Source organism: Ascaphus truei, chromosome 2 (assembly GCF_040206685.1).
Source record: "Ascaphus truei isolate aAscTru1 chromosome 2, aAscTru1.hap1, whole genome shotgun sequence".
Classification (NCBI taxonomy): domain Eukaryota; kingdom Metazoa; phylum Chordata; class Amphibia; order Anura; family Ascaphidae; genus Ascaphus; species Ascaphus truei.
The window spans coordinates 375,407,292-375,425,482 of NC_134484.1; the positions used below are offsets into that span (position 1 = coordinate 375,407,292).

Below are 18,191 nucleotides of genomic sequence, written 5' to 3' on the forward strand. Positions count from 1 at the left end.
AGAATCTGCTGCTTTAAAACGAACTGGTACAATAGGTAGAAAGATCTTGCTCCAAAGGTAAATCTCCAATGGAAAAGTAAGCACAAGGTATGTAGGGGATGAGGTGTAGCTCATGCTGCAGTATGACATTTCCGTAATCGTGGTCTCCCGGCTGACAGACTAACCACGGTGACTGTTCTGGAAGACCGCTGATTCAGGATAGTACTGTACCACAAAACGGCATTGGTGAGAATGCAGATTTACTGGGCCTGCAAGATTTACTTGTTATTACTGCATTCTGCCGTACCATGTTTTTATAAAGTTTGCAAAAATGGAGTCGTCGGTGAAAGCCTGGTGAGCATATCGATGGTTATGAATTTTTCACGCCGGCAAGGATTATTCACGTATGTTTCATACCTTCTTTCGTCAACCTGCTGTTTCATCTTTGCATGCCTCACAGGCTGACCTTCAGAATGGCTTGAACAACTCGGAGGTTTGTCACAGGCGAGCTTCCCATGGCTGGAATGAGTTTGACATCGGTGAAGATGAACCATTGTGGAAAAAATATATTGCACAGGTGAGGCATAGTTAATTATTGCTTATGGCTTTAGAGTTCCAATGGGACTTACAATGCATTGCGAGCCTTTGGTATTCAGGGGGTTAAAGGACATGAATTGGCCTATTCTGTTTATTACACCTGTTAAAGGCATCATTTGCATTGTTACTTACAAGACTTGGAAAATCTATGCTTTTGTTACTGCTTAATTAGATTTATTGTACAGCAACACCTGCCTATTCTTTTGAGGTAGCGTTTGATTTGCCACATTCATCCCAGTGAAAATTGAAATGTTTGCAAATTGTCATATAATTTATTGGACCAGTATAAAAGTTTTTCTCATATATATGCTTTATATGTGTTCCTGAGAACACACCTTGACAATTAAAAATAATCAGTGCTTGTATTTATGCATCAGTGTCTGTTCCTATAAAGCTTGCATACAAATCCATACAATATTTGGGGATTAAGACGATGAGAGATCTGCTACCATGCTTACAGTGCCATTCTGAATTAATGTACCTATGTTCTTTTCAGTTTAAAAATCCCCTCCTTATGCTCCTGCTGGCCTCCGCTGTTATCAGCATCTTAATGCAGCAGTTTGATGATGCCGTCAGTATCACTGTGGTAAGAGACTGAATGTTTGACTTGCTTATTGTTTTTCCTTCAGCTATATTTTAATAGTTATTTCTTTGTATAAATACCTTTTTTTATTTATTTATTTTTTATTTGAGGGACCTATAATGCAGTGTTTGTCGTGCTCCCACTGAAGAGTTAAAGCAACTTTGGGTAAAAACAAATAGGCTTTCTTGGACATATTTAAACCAAGAGGTTTTAAGGCACAATCTCAAATGGAACTGAAATAAACCAGTGCTGGAAACAAATGAGCTTTACTGTGTTAACATTTCTATGATGGGCTTGGACTTGAAAGAGTTCTTAATTTCTCTAGTCTTCTTTTCGTTTTGTGTGATGAGCAGCTGGACCTCCGTAAACAGAGGGCCCCCATCCTCCTGCTTGTCTCTCGGATAGACAGGAGCCGGCCAAGTGGGGAGGACATTCTTCATGCATTCTGCTTTTCAGGGATTTCTACGAACTACAACAAATACATTTTCTAAAAGTGGCAGTCCCTAAAACAATTAGTGTTGGTCTGCTTAATCGGCTCATTATTAGGAGAGCCAAAATAAAAATCCTATATTTAAAATAAAAAAAAATAAAAAAAACTCTAATGTTTCCATGGTAATGAATACATTAGAGAATTTTTAAAGATCTTAGCCTAATTGCTTTGTTGTAATACTGTTTGAGGCCCCGTTACCCACAAGCAAATTGTTTGTGGCTCTATTGTCCTTGCAAAATAATTGTGATGATGTAATTAGCATAATAGCTACAACTGGAGGATAATTGATAAGGGACTTCACATCACTTGGTTAAAATGAAGTGTTTTTGGAGGATGCAACTGGAAATGTTCACATTTTATGATTGCGTCATTATAATTTTTTTGCTACATGGGACTTGACTTCCTTTTGATTACTGAAGATCAATTACATTTGTTGTGAGTGAATTGGGACTGCCCCCCTTTTTTGGTTTCGAGGTCAGCAGTAATGCTGAGCAGTGCTTACTTCTGCTCATACGTTCGTAGATCTGACCTCTGTGTTAAACCATTTATGCATTCAACATTGGTTATACAGGGGTGTACAAGGGCAAATAGACCAAGAGGGAGATTACAATCTATGTTGTATTGAGTAAAAATAAATATATGGTTGGAGTACATATAAGTGCATGTAATATAACAGTGTGAATGTGTGTATGAAGAGAAACTGAAAGCTAGCAGAAATCCCGTCCATTTGACACCCTTTTTTATTTTTATATCGAGGGTGGGAATCAGAGGGTCTCTGGAGCTGGACTATGCTAATTTCCACTTTGGGGCCCGCTGGTTCCCGTCATCTAAAGAAAAGCTTAACATTAGTTGGAGATTGTTCTTTAAGATGCTGTAGGGAGAGTGGGTGCCTGCATATAGCAGTGGATGGGTATCTGAGAGGTAGGGTTCTGTAATAGAGAATGGCGTCAGACAAAACAGAACCAAAGTAGAAGGTGGCGGAGGGGGGAGTGCGGGGCAAAGCGTTGCCAGTAATTAGAGGGGGCACGAGTTTGCAATACTTTGATAGAGCAAACCCCTTCCGGAAATAAGGCATTTGAGTTGGGGAGTGGATGAGAAAAATGTTGGTGTGTGTGGGAAGAACACATGGGAAACCAGCCATGAGGAGGTTACCATAGTTGAAGCAACGGATCAGGATGTGTGAGAGTTTTTGCTGGTTGGAAGAATGTTGCTTATTTTAGCCATGTCATGCACGAAAAAAAAAATGATTTGCATGTAGATCAACTGTGCATGTCAAGGCTAGCTAAACCTGAAGAGCGAGACGCTGCACACTGGGATAAAAGAAACTGTAATATCAAACTTCTGAGGAGAAGCTGGCTAAATTAGTTTTGTTTACATTAGAAAATATACAAAAAATCCCGGGTTGGACCTGCACTTACAATTAAACATATGTAAATCAGTATAAATGGGAAAACAACAACTCCTGCATATATCCCAAAACAGAAACAAGCGATAAAATAAAGGGAACTCTCAGATGTGCTGCTTACAAATTACCTGCGTTTAATGTGTGTTCATCAATGGTACAAAAAAAAAATTGTTTGGTTACGTCTACACATCCAGAGGATTACAAAGGCAGACACACATAGCTATAGACAGAAACCCTCAAGGCCCGGCCACTTTGTCACGCTGGACTGAGGCGATTCGTAAGCAGCACATCCAAGTGATTTCCCCTTGTTTTATTTGTCACTTTTTTCTGTTTTTGGATATATGCTGTTTTTCCATTTATTCTGATTTACAGACGAGACCACGACTATTCTAAAGCTTGCCATAAATTAGCCCGGTTACATGCTGGGTATGTGCTGGGTGTGACCTGGCTAGTTTAAGGCAAGTTTAAGGCATTTCTGCATTGACTAATGACTTGTAGGATTAACACAGCAGGGGTCCCTGGCAGTCCCATTCAGTTTGAATGGGACTGCCAGGGACCCCCGCTGTTAATTTGATGGGCCATTAATCAATGTAGAAATGCTGGGTCTAGTTTAAGGCATGTACCTGGGTGTACCTGGGTCTTCTTGGCGATTGCCAGTGGTTTGTGTTAGAATAGTCGCAGTCTCTGCTGTTTGATTGAGAGTGCAGGTCCAACACTGGATTCTTTGCATACTATTGTACCAGCACGATATTGGTATTGAGCCTCTGCACCTATGACTTATGAAATAGCTGTAGGTGAGTACAAGTTATAAAATCTTTTTTACATTAGAAAGGAGGCATGTAAGAGGGGATATGATGACTATGAACAAATATACAGTATTTGGGGTAAATACAAGCAGCTTTCAAAAGAACTATTCATCCCAACGGCAGTGCAAACAATATTGGGTCACCCTTTAATAAAGAGGCAATCCAAGCGGGCGATTTATTTTTGCAATATTTTTAACATTTTAACATAACGTAGCAGGGGGTCTCCGGCGCTGAACCCTTTTTATTTCATTTATGGGGATCCCCTGCATCCGGAGATACTTACCTCCGTAGGGAGTGCCAGCAGCCGCTCCGGCTCACTAGCAGGGATCACGTAATGGCGAAGTTTCAAAGCTCCCACGCCCTGTGGCCGATAGGAAGCCGTGATGTCACCCGGTGCGGCATCCTATTGGTCCACGTGACGCGGGAGATTTAAACCTGCGGGAGATACCGGCACTCCCTGCAGAGGGAAGTGTCTTTGAAAGCAGATGGTCTCCAGAACGGAAATTAATGGGGTTCAGCTCTAGCGACCCCCAGCTACAAACCTATCTTAAAGGTAGAAAAAAAAAAACGAAGAAAAAATCGCTCACTTGGATTGCTCCTTTAAGAATAGAGGAAAGGAGATTTCAGCAGCAACAAAGGAAAGGGTTCTTTGCAGTAAGGGCAGTTACAATGTGGAATTCATTACCCATGGAGACTGTGATGGCAGTCACCTAGGGGGTGCGCTCCCGAGGGGGGGCGGGAGATATTTCTGGGGAGGGCGCGGCAGTTGCAGAGGTCCTACGCTCTTCCCCAAGGCATTTAAATTAAATGCCGGGGGATCGCACGAGGCCTCTGTAGCTCTCAACTTACCGTGATTCAGACGGCTGTGTAACGTGTCGCCAAATAACGCAGCAGGGTCATGTGACGTGACGTCATACGCATCAAATGACACCAAGTATGTAAACATGGGAAGGACGTTGACCCGTTGATAAATCTGATATTGGAGTAAAAAAGGAAATTATTTTTCCCATTATGAAACAGCATTGGATAATGTTTCACTGGGGTTTTTTGTTTGCCTTCCTCTTGATCAAAATACTGTAAATACAAATATAGGGTAAGTATCTGCCGTCTAAATTTAACATACTGTAGGTCTTTAAATAAAAAAATAAATTAAAAAAAGTAAACCTCATTTACTATGTAATTATGTTATAGCAGTGTAATACGGGTTCCCATTAATTCCTATAAATGTATCCGCATTTCCAAGAACTGCAGTGCTTATACTAGTAGGTGGCATTTTTGAATGATTTTGTTACGACTTTGTACTTTCAGTGCTGACAGAGCGTATACAGTAACACAAAAGTTATTTGTGATATAAGGTGGTAAATACTAACCTTGCCAGCATTCATTCAGTTGACACTTCACGAATTTAGGGGGAATTATTGTCAAAGTAACAACATGACAATGGGGAAAATGAAGGGTTTTCCCCTGATATTATAATGGTTTCAGAATGATTAATGTGAACAGCAAGTTTATATAGCTCTTCCCCATACAAGTGAAAGGTTTAAATCAATCCTTATACTTCTAGTTTTAGCAACCTGTGGAAGAGTAAATTAAGATTATACAGAAAATTATGAGGCACAATAAACTCCGTTTCCCAAAAGAGGAGTCCAAAAGTGTCCACAAATTATGTTTGTCATGTATGCATATTACATGAACGTTACGTTTATTGCTATAAGAAATGGATACGTTACACTGTATATATTAAAGACATTGCAGCCTCTTCAAACTTAGGCTAAGGCCCCGCTCCCAGAGTCAGCGTGCCCGCACTGCAGACAGGCGGGGCGCTGACATACACAGACCGCGATATGCGGTCTGTAGGGAGCCTGGGCGGGAGTGGGAGGTTTGAGCGGGAGGGGGGGCGTGGCTTGAGCGGAGGGACCCGCTACTCTTCCCCCCCCCCCTCCCTCCACGGCTCGGGTAAGTAAAGCAACACACACCGTCTTCACACAGACACAGGCAGGCACTCACGCACTCGGGCACACACATACATACACACACATACATACACACACACACACACACACAGACAGACAGAGGCAGGCACGCACGCACGCACTCAGACACACACACAGACAGGCACTCACGCTGCTGTCACTCCACACTCCTCCCCGCTCCCCGAAGCCTCTCCTCCTCCCGAAGCCTCCCCTCCCCATTGGCTCACAGCCACACCACGTGACGCGTCAACGCTAGGGAACACCATTCTCTTGTATCCCATAGCGGCTGACGCGCCACAGCGTGTAGTAAGCTGTGCAGCCAGGGGGGACCGGGACTGGCTCCGCAGGATTCCCCTGCTGGTGGGGAACTCGCGTGTGGCCGCCCGCGCCACCGAGCGCAGCGGGACCGAGGCCTTAGTTGGTAGGAAGTCTTAACAATAAACTTCCTGGGTTAATGAACCTTGAAATAATAGGTTGAATTTCAGCTATACTCTGTGCCAGGAAATGAATTTGGGAGTACTTTATTTTACAGACTGCGCCACTATTTGGGGAACGATTACACCCGTTGAAATTATATGTACTTGCATAAATTGTGGGTACTTTCCCATTGCCCAAAACTCGACTGGCTTTGAGTAGTCCTTGATACTTTCTGAATGCTTGCTTATAAGCACTGTTTGTATGATTGAGATTGAACGAGACGTCAGCAGGCACTATAACAAATGGAAGTAAAATTGTAGAAGTTAATATGCTGCTTTATATTTTTATGACCAGGTAAATCGGTGATGGTTTTTATTTATTTTTTTACTTTACTAACTCTGCACTGTTGCAGAATTGTATCTTTTTGTTAGTTTCCCAACTGTTCTGGAACATACTGCTAAACCTGTACAGACCTCAATAGTGAACCCCCTGCAGAACATGCTGATATTATAGCCTTGCGCATCAAGCACAACAGGGGGACCATAGGTAATATAAAGATGTTTAGAGCTGCACAACTGTAATAGCCTAATTAGGATCAATTAATGAGAGCAGTTTTGGTGAAAAACAATGGTCCAACGCCGTTACTGAACAGACTTGTCCATCACTATTTGTACCTGTACTTTATTATTAATTTGAATATCCAAAATTTAGTTGGGAATCAGTGGTGGAACTACAGTGTATACAGCCGGTTCAGCTGCACTAGGGCCTACCACCTTTTAGGGGCCCATCCTCCATGGAACTCTGCTCCGGCACTTACTTTAGCAGCCGGGCAGTGTTCTGCCATTTCTAAAGGACCCCATCTCTGCACCCCCCTCTCTGCGGGCACAACCTGTGGTACAGGGCCTTACCCGGCTGCCGCAACGGCCCACCCAGGTGGCCCGAACACGGAAGTTATGCCCCACCGGGGAGTCAGGCCACAGGTAGAGGTCGGGCTCCACCAGGCACTAGTTCCACCCCTGTTGTGAGGGCAATTCTGATTTGTGAGGTTGTGAAATCCACGTATTAATCTGAAATGCTTTACAGGTCCCTCTGGCACGAGTAGATTTTTTTTTTTTGCGTGAATAGGGCAGCCTACATTTAGCAGTGCTGCATTAAGCAGGATAAAGAGTCTTTGATTAAACCTCATTTTTCTCTCCTTTTTATGTCAGGCGATACTTATCGTTGTCACTGTTGCCTTTGTTCAGGTAAGCAGTTTTTCCCTTTTTCATATAAATACCTGAAGCATTCATGCTTGGAAATCTTATCTGTTAGACTTGAGCTTTTCTCTTTGTTTTCCTCTCACTCTGCTGCCTGTCACTTTGATGCTATATGTTTTGGTACATTACAATTCTATTTTTAAAGGAGCAATCCAAGAAATGTCCTACATGTTTTTTTTTTTTGTTTTTTTTTTAAAAATCAATCTGTTCTGTAGTATTAGGTAATACTTACTACCTTTTTTTAAAAATAGTTTTTAAATCATTTAAAAAAAATGAGTTATAATATACTGAGCATCCTTTTGCTTTCTATAGCAAATTTTAAACCACACTTTCCCAGCAATGTAAGCTCTTCGCAACACTTTCCTATTTGTGATACTGTGTTGCCAATATTCCCAGCAGTTTGCGCTGTAAACTTTAACAATAGATGATGTTACCCAAGTAATATAAGAATACATTGTAGCTGCTGAGTACAGTACACTGACTGAAGAGTTGATTTGAAACTGAAAGGCAGGATTTTGCTGATCGATCACGGGAAAACAAATCGATCGTCAGCTTAGGTAATTAGTTTTCGATAAAGGTAATTTAAGGCTCCATATATTAAAACAAAGCAAAATATATATATATATTTAAATTATTTAAAAAAAATGTTTTTAAGCTACTTGAATTGCCTCTTTAGCTAGTGTTTGATAAAAAAAATTACTTGCTTGTATTATTGACAAATCTCTATTTTGATAAAGGTGATGTTCTCCAATCCATGCCTATTCAACCCGTTTGTGCTCTATCCATTGCATGATATTCTAGGCATCCCAACATACCACCTGCGTTCCTGCTCTATCTCTAGGTATCACAACATGCTACAACATGTTCCTGCTCTTTTAGGGAAGAGTTAAGCCCGACTCTAATCATTCCTCTACCCATCATGCCTCTTCTTCCCTTAATATCAACTGTACCCTTTGTCCCTTGAGTGCCTCTCCTTGTAAGGGCTTCAACACACCTTCATGGACAGTGGACAGAGCAGACAGAGCAGACAGGACGTGTGTCTTTAATGGATGGAGAAATTGTCCTCTCATTTGCGTCTCCCACACTTCCTTCCAGAGGCGACACCCGTGGCATTTTCCCAAGTTAGGAGACAGAAAAAAGATAGCGTAGTCCTGCTCAGCTGCTCTAAATTCAAGAAAAGAGTGAACTCTTCAACTTATGGAAGAGTGATGTTTAATGAAAATAGGTGGAACACTTGTCCCTCGTATCAGCAGAAAACTGTCCCTAGTGATGGTGATGCTGGGGTTTGCTGGTATAGAGGAATCTTGTTTATTATCGAAATGTTCCCAATTGAGGCTGACGCCTTTTCCCACAGTTCTATATAAGCCTCCTTTCTACTCAATGTAATAAAATGGGAGATTAATCAACATCCGTCAGAAAAGGAAAACATTGTAGTGAGGTCCACAAACGTAAGTGTATTATTGTGGAATGAACCTAAACAAATGTGCCTGAACTGTAAATGTTTCCGCAGTCCAAATCCGTTTTCAAAAACAATCGTCAAGACCCTTTTAGGAATATTCCTGATTTATTGTATTTATAAATACAGTAATAGCAATAATCAGAATAATTTTTTTCGTGGGCACAATGGGTCCCTCCTACGAGGAGCTTACATCATAATCCTCATTTATTTTTTAAGTAAATACAGGCCCCCTCTTAAGGGGGCATCGCAGTACTTTACAGTCAGTTTGCGTACAACTACAATTAAAACAATTATTTTGTTTCACATGAGACAGGCAAAGCTAGAATTATTATTATTATAACGCGCCAACATATTCCGTAGCGCGGTACTATATGGTTGGAGAACGAAAACAATAAAATAACAAACGTGACTGCCCAAGGTAACGAGGAGGGTTTACATTGGGTTTTGAACATGGTATACCAAAGGCAGTGACATTATCACTACGCTACTCCTGCAGTCCTTTGCACTTTCCTCCTCCTAATGTTATCCACCATTAATAACAATACTAAATATAATTCTGCCATTGCACAACCTGATTACAAGCTGTTGCAGGCTGTATGTGTATGTGCTTGAGTCCTTGAAACCTTATGCTGTGCTGTTTTGTGGTAATGGTTTTGTCATTTTCCCAACTTGCGTATTGTTTGTTGTTTGGATTGTTTTGTATCCAATTTATTGTGGCAGTATACGTCTTGATTCTTCGTCTGTTGTAATTTCAGGAGTATCGCTCTGAAAAATCTCTGGAAGAGTTGAGTAAGCTGGTACCACCGGAATGTCACTGGTACGTCCTGCCACATGCTTTGATTGTGTTTCAGACTGGAACATTTATAAAGTGGTGCATTATTCTGCAAATGCCGCACACACAAAAATAAAGAGATAAAGATATGTTGGCATGTGGTGGGAATAAACAGTGCACAATATCACTCATTGAACTGGCAATGGAAGAATGGTGATGCATAGCACAGTGATGAATAGCACGGTGGTGCCATTTTATGAACAGACAGGAGGTAGTATTGTGGCTCAGCATAATCAATTCTGGAGTAGTTTTTGTTCATTCACTTAGGGCAGAATTACTGAACAGTACCAAGCCGTGAAGCACCTTTTAGCCCCTTCAAATAATGTGACTTGCGGCTTAGCGCTGATGGGTAATTATGGGCCACAGTCTATAATGCAAAGTGCATTTCATAGGTGGATAAAGATACATTCGCAGAAGAAATGCACATATTAGACGGTATGCATTGTACATTCAATTACCCATCATTTAGAGGTTGTAGAATATGCATTTGTGCTCCACATAGACCCAGTTGGATAAAATGGTGTTTTTCTAAAGCACTGGAAAAAACATCCTCCATAATCTATTGAATTATTCTATTTACTTCTGTGTTTTAACCTCTTGAGTTAAAAAAGAAAAGTAAAGTTAAAACACATCTATAGCATTATATCCATGGTTGTGATGGCATTTTCGTCAGCCTCTTCCTTGGGAGCCTACTTGGGGAGTACTTCTTAAAACAAAGCAAAATGGATGCCAGCACTCCTATAGGAATGAAAGTGCGTACCAGGGCAAACAGAGCAATGCAGAAACTGGAGTCCCTGAAAGACACTGATTCCAGGTGGAAGTAGCGGGGATCAGTAGGTCCCCAGGTTCCGTGCACTCAGACCCATAAATATGATATGTATGGTATGATACTGAATAGGAATTATGTACTAGAAATAATACATTCTAAATGCTAGAACTGAAAAAAAAACCCATACAAATTACAAGTGTCACATTTAAAAGAATATGTTATTAGTATCTAGGGTAATAGTTAAAATACAGGGGATATATACAAGATCCATTTTAGTGCGGGTTTGTAGATTTAAGTTGATTTTGGCACCTGCTCTATCAGAATACAGTTTGATGTATCTATACAGTGATATATTTTCACTGCTGGGTACAATCTTCTTATGCCAATATATCCAAATTGAAGTTTACTCTCTTGTTCTGGGATTGCATGAAAAGGCAGACCTGGCCGCATTGAATATTCTCTGATGCTCCTTCCCTGTGCAGCAGCAGCAGCAGCAGCTTTCCCATCTAGTGCTGAATTCTACTTTAGCATGGGGAATTTACTTAATAAATATTGACTATTCAATAGGGGACATAGTGTCTGAATCATTTCCTTCTACCCTGTGAACGGGAGACTCCAACTAAACAGATGACTGTCCGCCAGGATCGTTTTTGTTATCGATCTGTTGTAAAAGGGCACCACCAATACAGTATGATGCTGCTTCAAGCAAGTCACTTGTTTCAGGTTCATATGATCTATTTCTTCCCCCAGTATACGGGAGGGCAGAATGGAGCACACACTCGCCAGAGACTTGGTCCCCGGGGACACTGTTTGTCTGTCAGTAGGAGACAGAGTGCCTGCTGACCTGCGTTTATTTGAGGTAAGTGACGTCTGGGGTTTTTTTTAGGCTGTTGTGAAAAGCATTGCAACCACAAAACAACCAGTTTTTGGTTCACTCTTGTTGTTTTTCTGCATGGCTTTGTTGGATCTACTGTAGGGCTTGGAGTCATCGATGGAGTTTCATGCCAGATCTGGCGGTAATTGCCACTGACTTGAATTGCAGTTGGAGCCAGATCGAACATGAAACCCCGCATTGTGGTCTCGTGACGAGTGGCCTAAGATCCATATATAAAAGGGCTGTATCATTTAATCAGGTAACAGTGGTTACTCCCTATGAGGGATACGAGAATGATTTTTGTTATCCCGCACTTACGTGGTCTTCTCTAGTGTAGATCTTCTCACACCAGACAAGCCTGGGCATAACCAAATGCAGCATCTGTGCACAGTCTTGTATGTTACCATCTACCTAAACTGACTTCCTGTCTGGCTATGACACAAACTCTTTCTTTGTAGGCTAAATTAATGGGGATTATTGAAGAAATATGCAGTTTTCTCTTATTAATGACACTCTGCAAATCTTACCACAGCATCAACATGTTCCCAATCTCATGTAGCCGTTTGTTTTCTCCTTTGTGAAAATATGATACCTTCTGTAATACTACAGGTAATTCATTGCAGAAAGCAGATTTTAAAATGTATTTTAGCCAGTCACTGTGGTACATGTTTGTTGTTAAATTACAACGCCTATTTCAGAAATAACGATGACGACTTGTAAAGAAGATACAAGGCACAATGTGTAATATTTTATATGGGTATTGTTTGGAAGCATTGCCCCGGTTTTATGTACACATCACTGCACAAATAAAATAAAGTCGGTACAGTAATGATGTGCCCTAGTAACAACTTGTGTGGAGAACATTAAATGAACAAACATTTCACAGATTTTCCTGCCTAAAAAACAAGTTGGCATTAGAAACATTATTTAATATCTCGATTTTTATACTATATTAATACAGTATGTACATTTAAAGATGTTCTAGTCCTATGCTAAAACATGACTCCTTTTTAAGGTATAAACGCTAATGAGCGCTATTAATTGCTTTGTTTATAAAGATGTACAGTATCCGATTTTTGCATACTGCATGCAAGTTCGTGAGAGGCCTACATTTGTGCCATCTGCTCTAAAGAGGAGCATGGTTAAACAGGTACAGTAATTAAGGATATAATATCTTATCCTGGAAATGTAAATATATTTTCAGCACTAAGGTATGGTTTTCCTTTGAGTAGTAGTGAAGTTTTTAAAAATAGTTCTCTAGAACAAAAACTGTCCCTTCAACAATTCCTAATATTACTGGCAGTGCTGACTTCTAATAATAACTCATAACTCAAATGAATATAATCCATATTAATAGTGGATTTCTTCAATGACGAGGGAAAGCAAACCAAAGGGGCATTCACTCTTAGCAATACCTAAAACCTCTTGCTCCTACTATAATCCCTACGCTCGCACACATTTTTAACTCCTCACTCTGCTCTGGAACCTTTCCATCCTCCTTCAAACATGCAACAGTCATACCATTACTCAAAAACTGCAAGCTTGACCCTACCTGTCTTTCTAACTATCGACCTGTCTCCCTCCTGCCTTTTGCCTCTAAACTCCTTGAACGTCTTGTATTCTCTCGCTTGCTCCATTTTCTCAACACCTATTCTCTCCTAGACACGCTACAATCTGGCTTCCGCACTGCTCACTCCACGGAAACAGCCCTCACTAAAATAACTGACGGCCTCCATGCTGCCAAAGACAGAGGTCATTACACTCTGCTCATATTACTCGACCTCTCTGCAGCATTTGACACCGTGGACCACCCTCTTCTTCTTCACATTCTCCATACTCTTGGTATTCGGAACAAAGCTCTATCCTGGATCTCATCCTACCTCTCCCATCGTACTTTCAGTGTCTCTTCTGCTAACACCTCCTCCTCCTCTATTGATCGCTCTGTGGGGGTACCCCAGGGCTCTGTCCTGGGACCTCTTCTCTTTTCTCTGTACACACTCTCTCTAGGTGACCTAATAACATCTTTTGGGTTTAATTATCACCTCTATGCTGACGACACACAAATATACTTTTCAACACCCGACCTTACACCTGCTGTACAAACCAAAGTTTCTGAATGCCTCTCTGCTATATCATCCTGGATGGCCCTCCGCCGCCTTAAACTCAACATGGCTAAAACAGAGCTCCTCATACTTCCTCCCAAACCTGGCCCTACTACCTCCTTCCACATTACTGTTGGAACTACGATCATTCACCCAGTAGCCCAAGCACGCTGCCTAGGGGTCACACTCGACTCCTCTCTCACATTCGCCCCTCACATTCAAAACATTTCTAAACCCTGTCGCTTTTTCCTCCGCAATATAACAAAGATACGCCCTTTCCTCTGTTGCTCGACTGCTAAAACTCTGATTCAGGCCCTCATTCTCTCCCGTCTCGATTACTGTAACCTCCTGCTGTCCGGCCTTCCTGCCTCTCACCTGTCTCCCTTACAATCTATCCTAAACACTGCTGCCAGCATCACTCTACTCTTTCCTAGATCTGTCTCAGCATCTCCCCTCATGAAATCCCTCTCCTGGCTTCCGATCAAATCCCGCATCTCACACTCCATTCTTCTCCTCACTTTTAAAGCTTTACACTCTTCTCCACTCCTTACACCTCAGCCCTAATTTCTCGTTATGCACCATCCAGACTCTTGCGTTCTTCTCAAGGATGTCTTCTTTCTACCCCCTTTGTATCTAAAGCCCTCTCCCGCCTTAAACCCTTTTCACTGACTGCCCCACACCTCTGGAATGCCCTTCCCCTCAGTACCTGACTAGCACCCTCTCTATCCACCTTTAAGACCCACCTTAAGACACACTTGTTTAAGGAAGCATAAGAATAGCACTGTGGATATTCTGAACACATGATACATAGAGCTTGGCCCCCTGCAGACGCACTTACCAGAACTCCCTCCTACTGTCTCTGTACGTTCTCCCTACCTACCAATTAGACTGGAAGCTCCTCGGGGCAGGGACTCCTCTTCCTTAATGTTACTTTTATGTCTAACATTATTTGATCAAAGGATGTATACCAAAAGTCTCCTTTTTTCTTATACAGTAGGTATTTACACCATACATATATTTATATTCCCCATTGATTGCTATCCCAAAGGGAGAAGCGCAGGGATTCACTTTCTGTTTTGCACATTTGTATGGCCATTTCCTTCACTAGCTGCATGCTCTTTACATGGAGAAGCGCAGTGATTATATATTTGTTTTACTTTTATGTCTAAAGCACTTATTCCCATGCTCTGTTATTTATTTGATTACCACATGTATTACTACTGTGAAGCGCTATGTACATTAATGGCGCTATATAAATTAAGACATACAATACAATACAAAAGTCACGTTCATTTTTCTCTTCTGAAAACGGTTTCAGGCACTATTCTAACATTTGTGTCTTCTTAACAAGCAGCAAATTGATAAAGGGTGTCAAATTGTGGACGTTTATGGGGAGGGAATGAAAAGTTACAGTTGGCCAATACATATGACCCACAGTAAAATAAAAGTATATATTTTTTGTGAAACATGCATTGTTTCACACGCTACAGTTCTAAGGTATTTCATATGTTGGTACTTTGTGTTTCAGAAAAGTAGTTAAATTGGAAACAGATTTTTGTCGAGTTGAACTTTAGCAAGGACACAGAATACGTGCTTTTTTTTTTTAATGCTTGTTGTAATTACGACAATTAAACAGAGAACCGTTTTTTCAAATGAGAAATAAGTGGGGAAAGCGGGGTCCGTGTTCTTATCTCAGAGCTACGTTTTATCTCCAATAAACTCTTCCAAGGAGGAGAAATAAAACCCGTGTTAATGGCCTGCCATCTGTTTGCATTTCTGCCTCCTAAGCTACTGCATTTAAAGCTCTCGGAGTTGCGTTAATAAACTTGAAGGCCGTTTTCAGAAATGGCGTTGTTAATTTGTAAGGGCTACACGACTATATCCATGGCTCTTGGAGCACGACAGGAGAAGAGAGAGAATTATGCTGGAGCGGCACGTTTCTATTAAGTGTTAAATGTTTGGACAGTGGAGCAAAAAATAAAAATATTCTGTAAAGTAGGAATGGGGGACAAAGTATTAACTTTGCAAGATTTGGTCATTACAGTTTGATATTAAGAGCTGATTTGAGAAGAAGAGGGGGCAATCCAAGCAATATCCTACATGTGTTTTTTGGTTTGTTTTAAAATAAATCAGTTCTGTAGTATTGGATAATACTTACTAGATTTTTTTTTTTTTTTAAATTCAACTCTTAATGACATGTTTAATGAGTTTTAATACGCGGAGCACCCTTTAATTTCTATTTCCGATTTTTGCCCACCTCCCAAGCAGTGCAGTTCCTTTTTAACACTTTCCTGTTTGTGATGATTTATTGCCAAGATTCCCAGCAGTTTCAGCTGCAAACTGTAACAATAGATAGTTTTACCTTTTAATGTAAGAATGCATGGTAGCTGCTGAGTTACACTGGCTGAAGGATTGATTGAAACTGAAATGCAGCCATTTAGTGAACCACGGGAAGCAGGCTCTTTGCTAATCAATCAGCATCTTGGGTAATTAGTTTTCTCTCTCCCGCTCGCTCTCACCCGCCTGCATAAATTGTATGTGTATTTGCTGTTTTAAATGGTGATTTAAAAAAAAAAAAAGTTTTTTTGCTGCTGGGGTTTGAAGATCACAGATCTTCCTTATGATTTGTTTGGAAAGCTCACGTACAATGTAGTTCCCCAGTCTCTCCTTGCTTGTCAAAATGAATTTTTGTTTCCAGATTACCAGACAGAATAAATTCCATCTGCGTCCTACAGTACCCAAGTTTCACCTTGATCAGTACTTATAAAAGAGTGTGTTGTATTTGTATGCACCAAAACAACTATTCTAATTCTGTATCTTGAAAAGGCACTTTTAGTTTTGACCCTACATGACTTTGGGTGATCAGAATTCAGGGGAAGTATGTTGTAACCAGCCCTGCGCTTTGTGATATATCAAATTGTCAAGTAGGTGAAGCCCCAGGGATGCTGGAAGAAAATTGATTTGCACACCCACTAAAGAAGCAAGATTGCTTTTATTAACTGCTTCACTGCTGAAGAACAGTGGATGTTTGATTCCTATATCTGTCAGTGATTGTCCATGTAATGATCAGTAATGAGATGCATTTACTATATAAAAAAAACAACACATTTGTATTCCCAATACACAATCCTTTTCACAAGTGGGTTCAGATCTTTGTATTCCCTTAAACAGAATTTTGCACTCCTGAACTGGAGCACTATTCCATTTATATTCACATTAACTGTTTTTAAGATCTTTATGGTATGACAAGCAGAGCTCTTCTTTCCCATCTCGACTATTGTAATCTGTTACTAATTTTTCTGTCCTCACAACTGCCACTGTCTGCTAAACCAGTCTCTGCTCCTCCCCTTCTTTTAAATCCCTCTCCTGGCTTCCCACTCTCTACCTACAGAATTCTCCTTGTCCCCTTCATGCTCTACGCTCTTCTGCTCCTCCCAGCATCTCCACTTTGGTTTCTAGCTGTACCTGTCCCCACATCCTGCGCTTTGCCCAAGGCTATCCATTTTCTACCTCTTGTCTCTACTGCTCTTGTATGCCCAGAGAAGATTGGATGTATTCCATTGTACAAAACGTAGGTTTCACCTGCACTTATCCTTTTAAAGAGGCAACATTCAACAGTCAAATACTGACAATCTCCCTTTAAAAAAAAAAAAAATTCAGAACACAAGGTGAAGGAAAGATCTATTATAGTACATACTTGAAATTAATGTAGTGAGATCAGCAATCAGGCCAAACTCAGCAAGGGCAACTTGGGCATTAGTTAATTAGACTGTACGAAGTGCATATACCCAATCTATTCATACAGCCTTTATTACATCTACACACAGTCTGTTTTTAATAAATTTGAGAGTGGTCTGAGCGTCTGTTTTCAGTTTTTAATCAATGATGCAAATGTTAAAAATATATCCTTTGTGTCCTTTATCTATGTTGTCCTATTTGTAGATTGTGTTTAGATTCATTAATGCAAGTATTTTCTTTCCTTTTCTGCAAGGCCATGGATCTCTCTGTTGATGAATCCAGCCTTACGGGGGAGACGGCTCCTTGTTCCAAATCTACAGCCCCTCAGCCAGCCTCCGGTAATGGAGACCTGACTACAAGAAGCAACATTGCCTTCATGGGAACATTAGTCAGATGTGGTAAAGCAAAGGTAAAAACGTGTGCACTTCTGACATCTATGTGGTTAGAAAGGCTCGCTACAACTCATGCAGGGCACTTTCCTGTCTCACAGAGGGAGATTACATCCTCGGCTCTATTATAATGGCTTCCCTATTAACCAGCAAGAAGTTGTCTATATTAGTGAATGGAATTTACATTATAGGAACTGAAGTCTTCAATACACATTTCAAGTCGGACTATACGATTCACACAAATCAGGAAGAAGCAGTGTTTGATTTGATTTGTTCTTGACATTGGAAATAGAGAGGCAGAAATGCAATGCCATGAATGTTTAATCCTTCTCTAATTGTGGAGCAGCAGGTTCCAGGCGAAGCAGAAGCTGGAGGGATTACCGGTACATTTCAATGCATTTCGGCTTCCCCGATAATTCCACCGTCATGAATAACAGCACTATTGAAACATGGCTTATCCTCCCGAGAAGAAAATAAGGATAGGTCAATCTATTTATTTTAGCTTTCATTTTGTGGTGGTTC

At 40.8% G+C, this 18,191-nt stretch overlaps 1 protein-coding gene across 4 annotated transcripts in view; it reads left to right on the top strand.

Annotated features, from left to right (window-relative positions):
- Positions 1–18,191, top strand: part of ATP2C1 (ATPase secretory pathway Ca2+ transporting 1) — a 133,293-nt gene that overhangs the window by 71,608 nt on the left and 43,494 nt on the right. For all 4 annotated transcript variants that reach the window (XR_012799254.1, XM_075587086.1, XM_075587085.1 and 1 more), the window contains exons 3-8: positions 440–556; positions 1,073–1,162; positions 7,459–7,494; positions 9,721–9,782; positions 11,317–11,425; positions 17,534–17,689. Coding sequence is in view for 3 of the 4 variants with exons in the window: in XM_075587086.1 (XP_075443201.1) it covers positions 440–556; positions 1,073–1,162; positions 7,459–7,494; positions 9,721–9,782; positions 11,317–11,425; positions 17,534–17,689 (570 nt within the window). In the remaining variant the exon portion in view is untranslated. The remainder of the gene's footprint in view (positions 1–439; positions 557–1,072; positions 1,163–7,458; positions 7,495–9,720; positions 9,783–11,316; positions 11,426–17,533; positions 17,690–18,191) is intronic.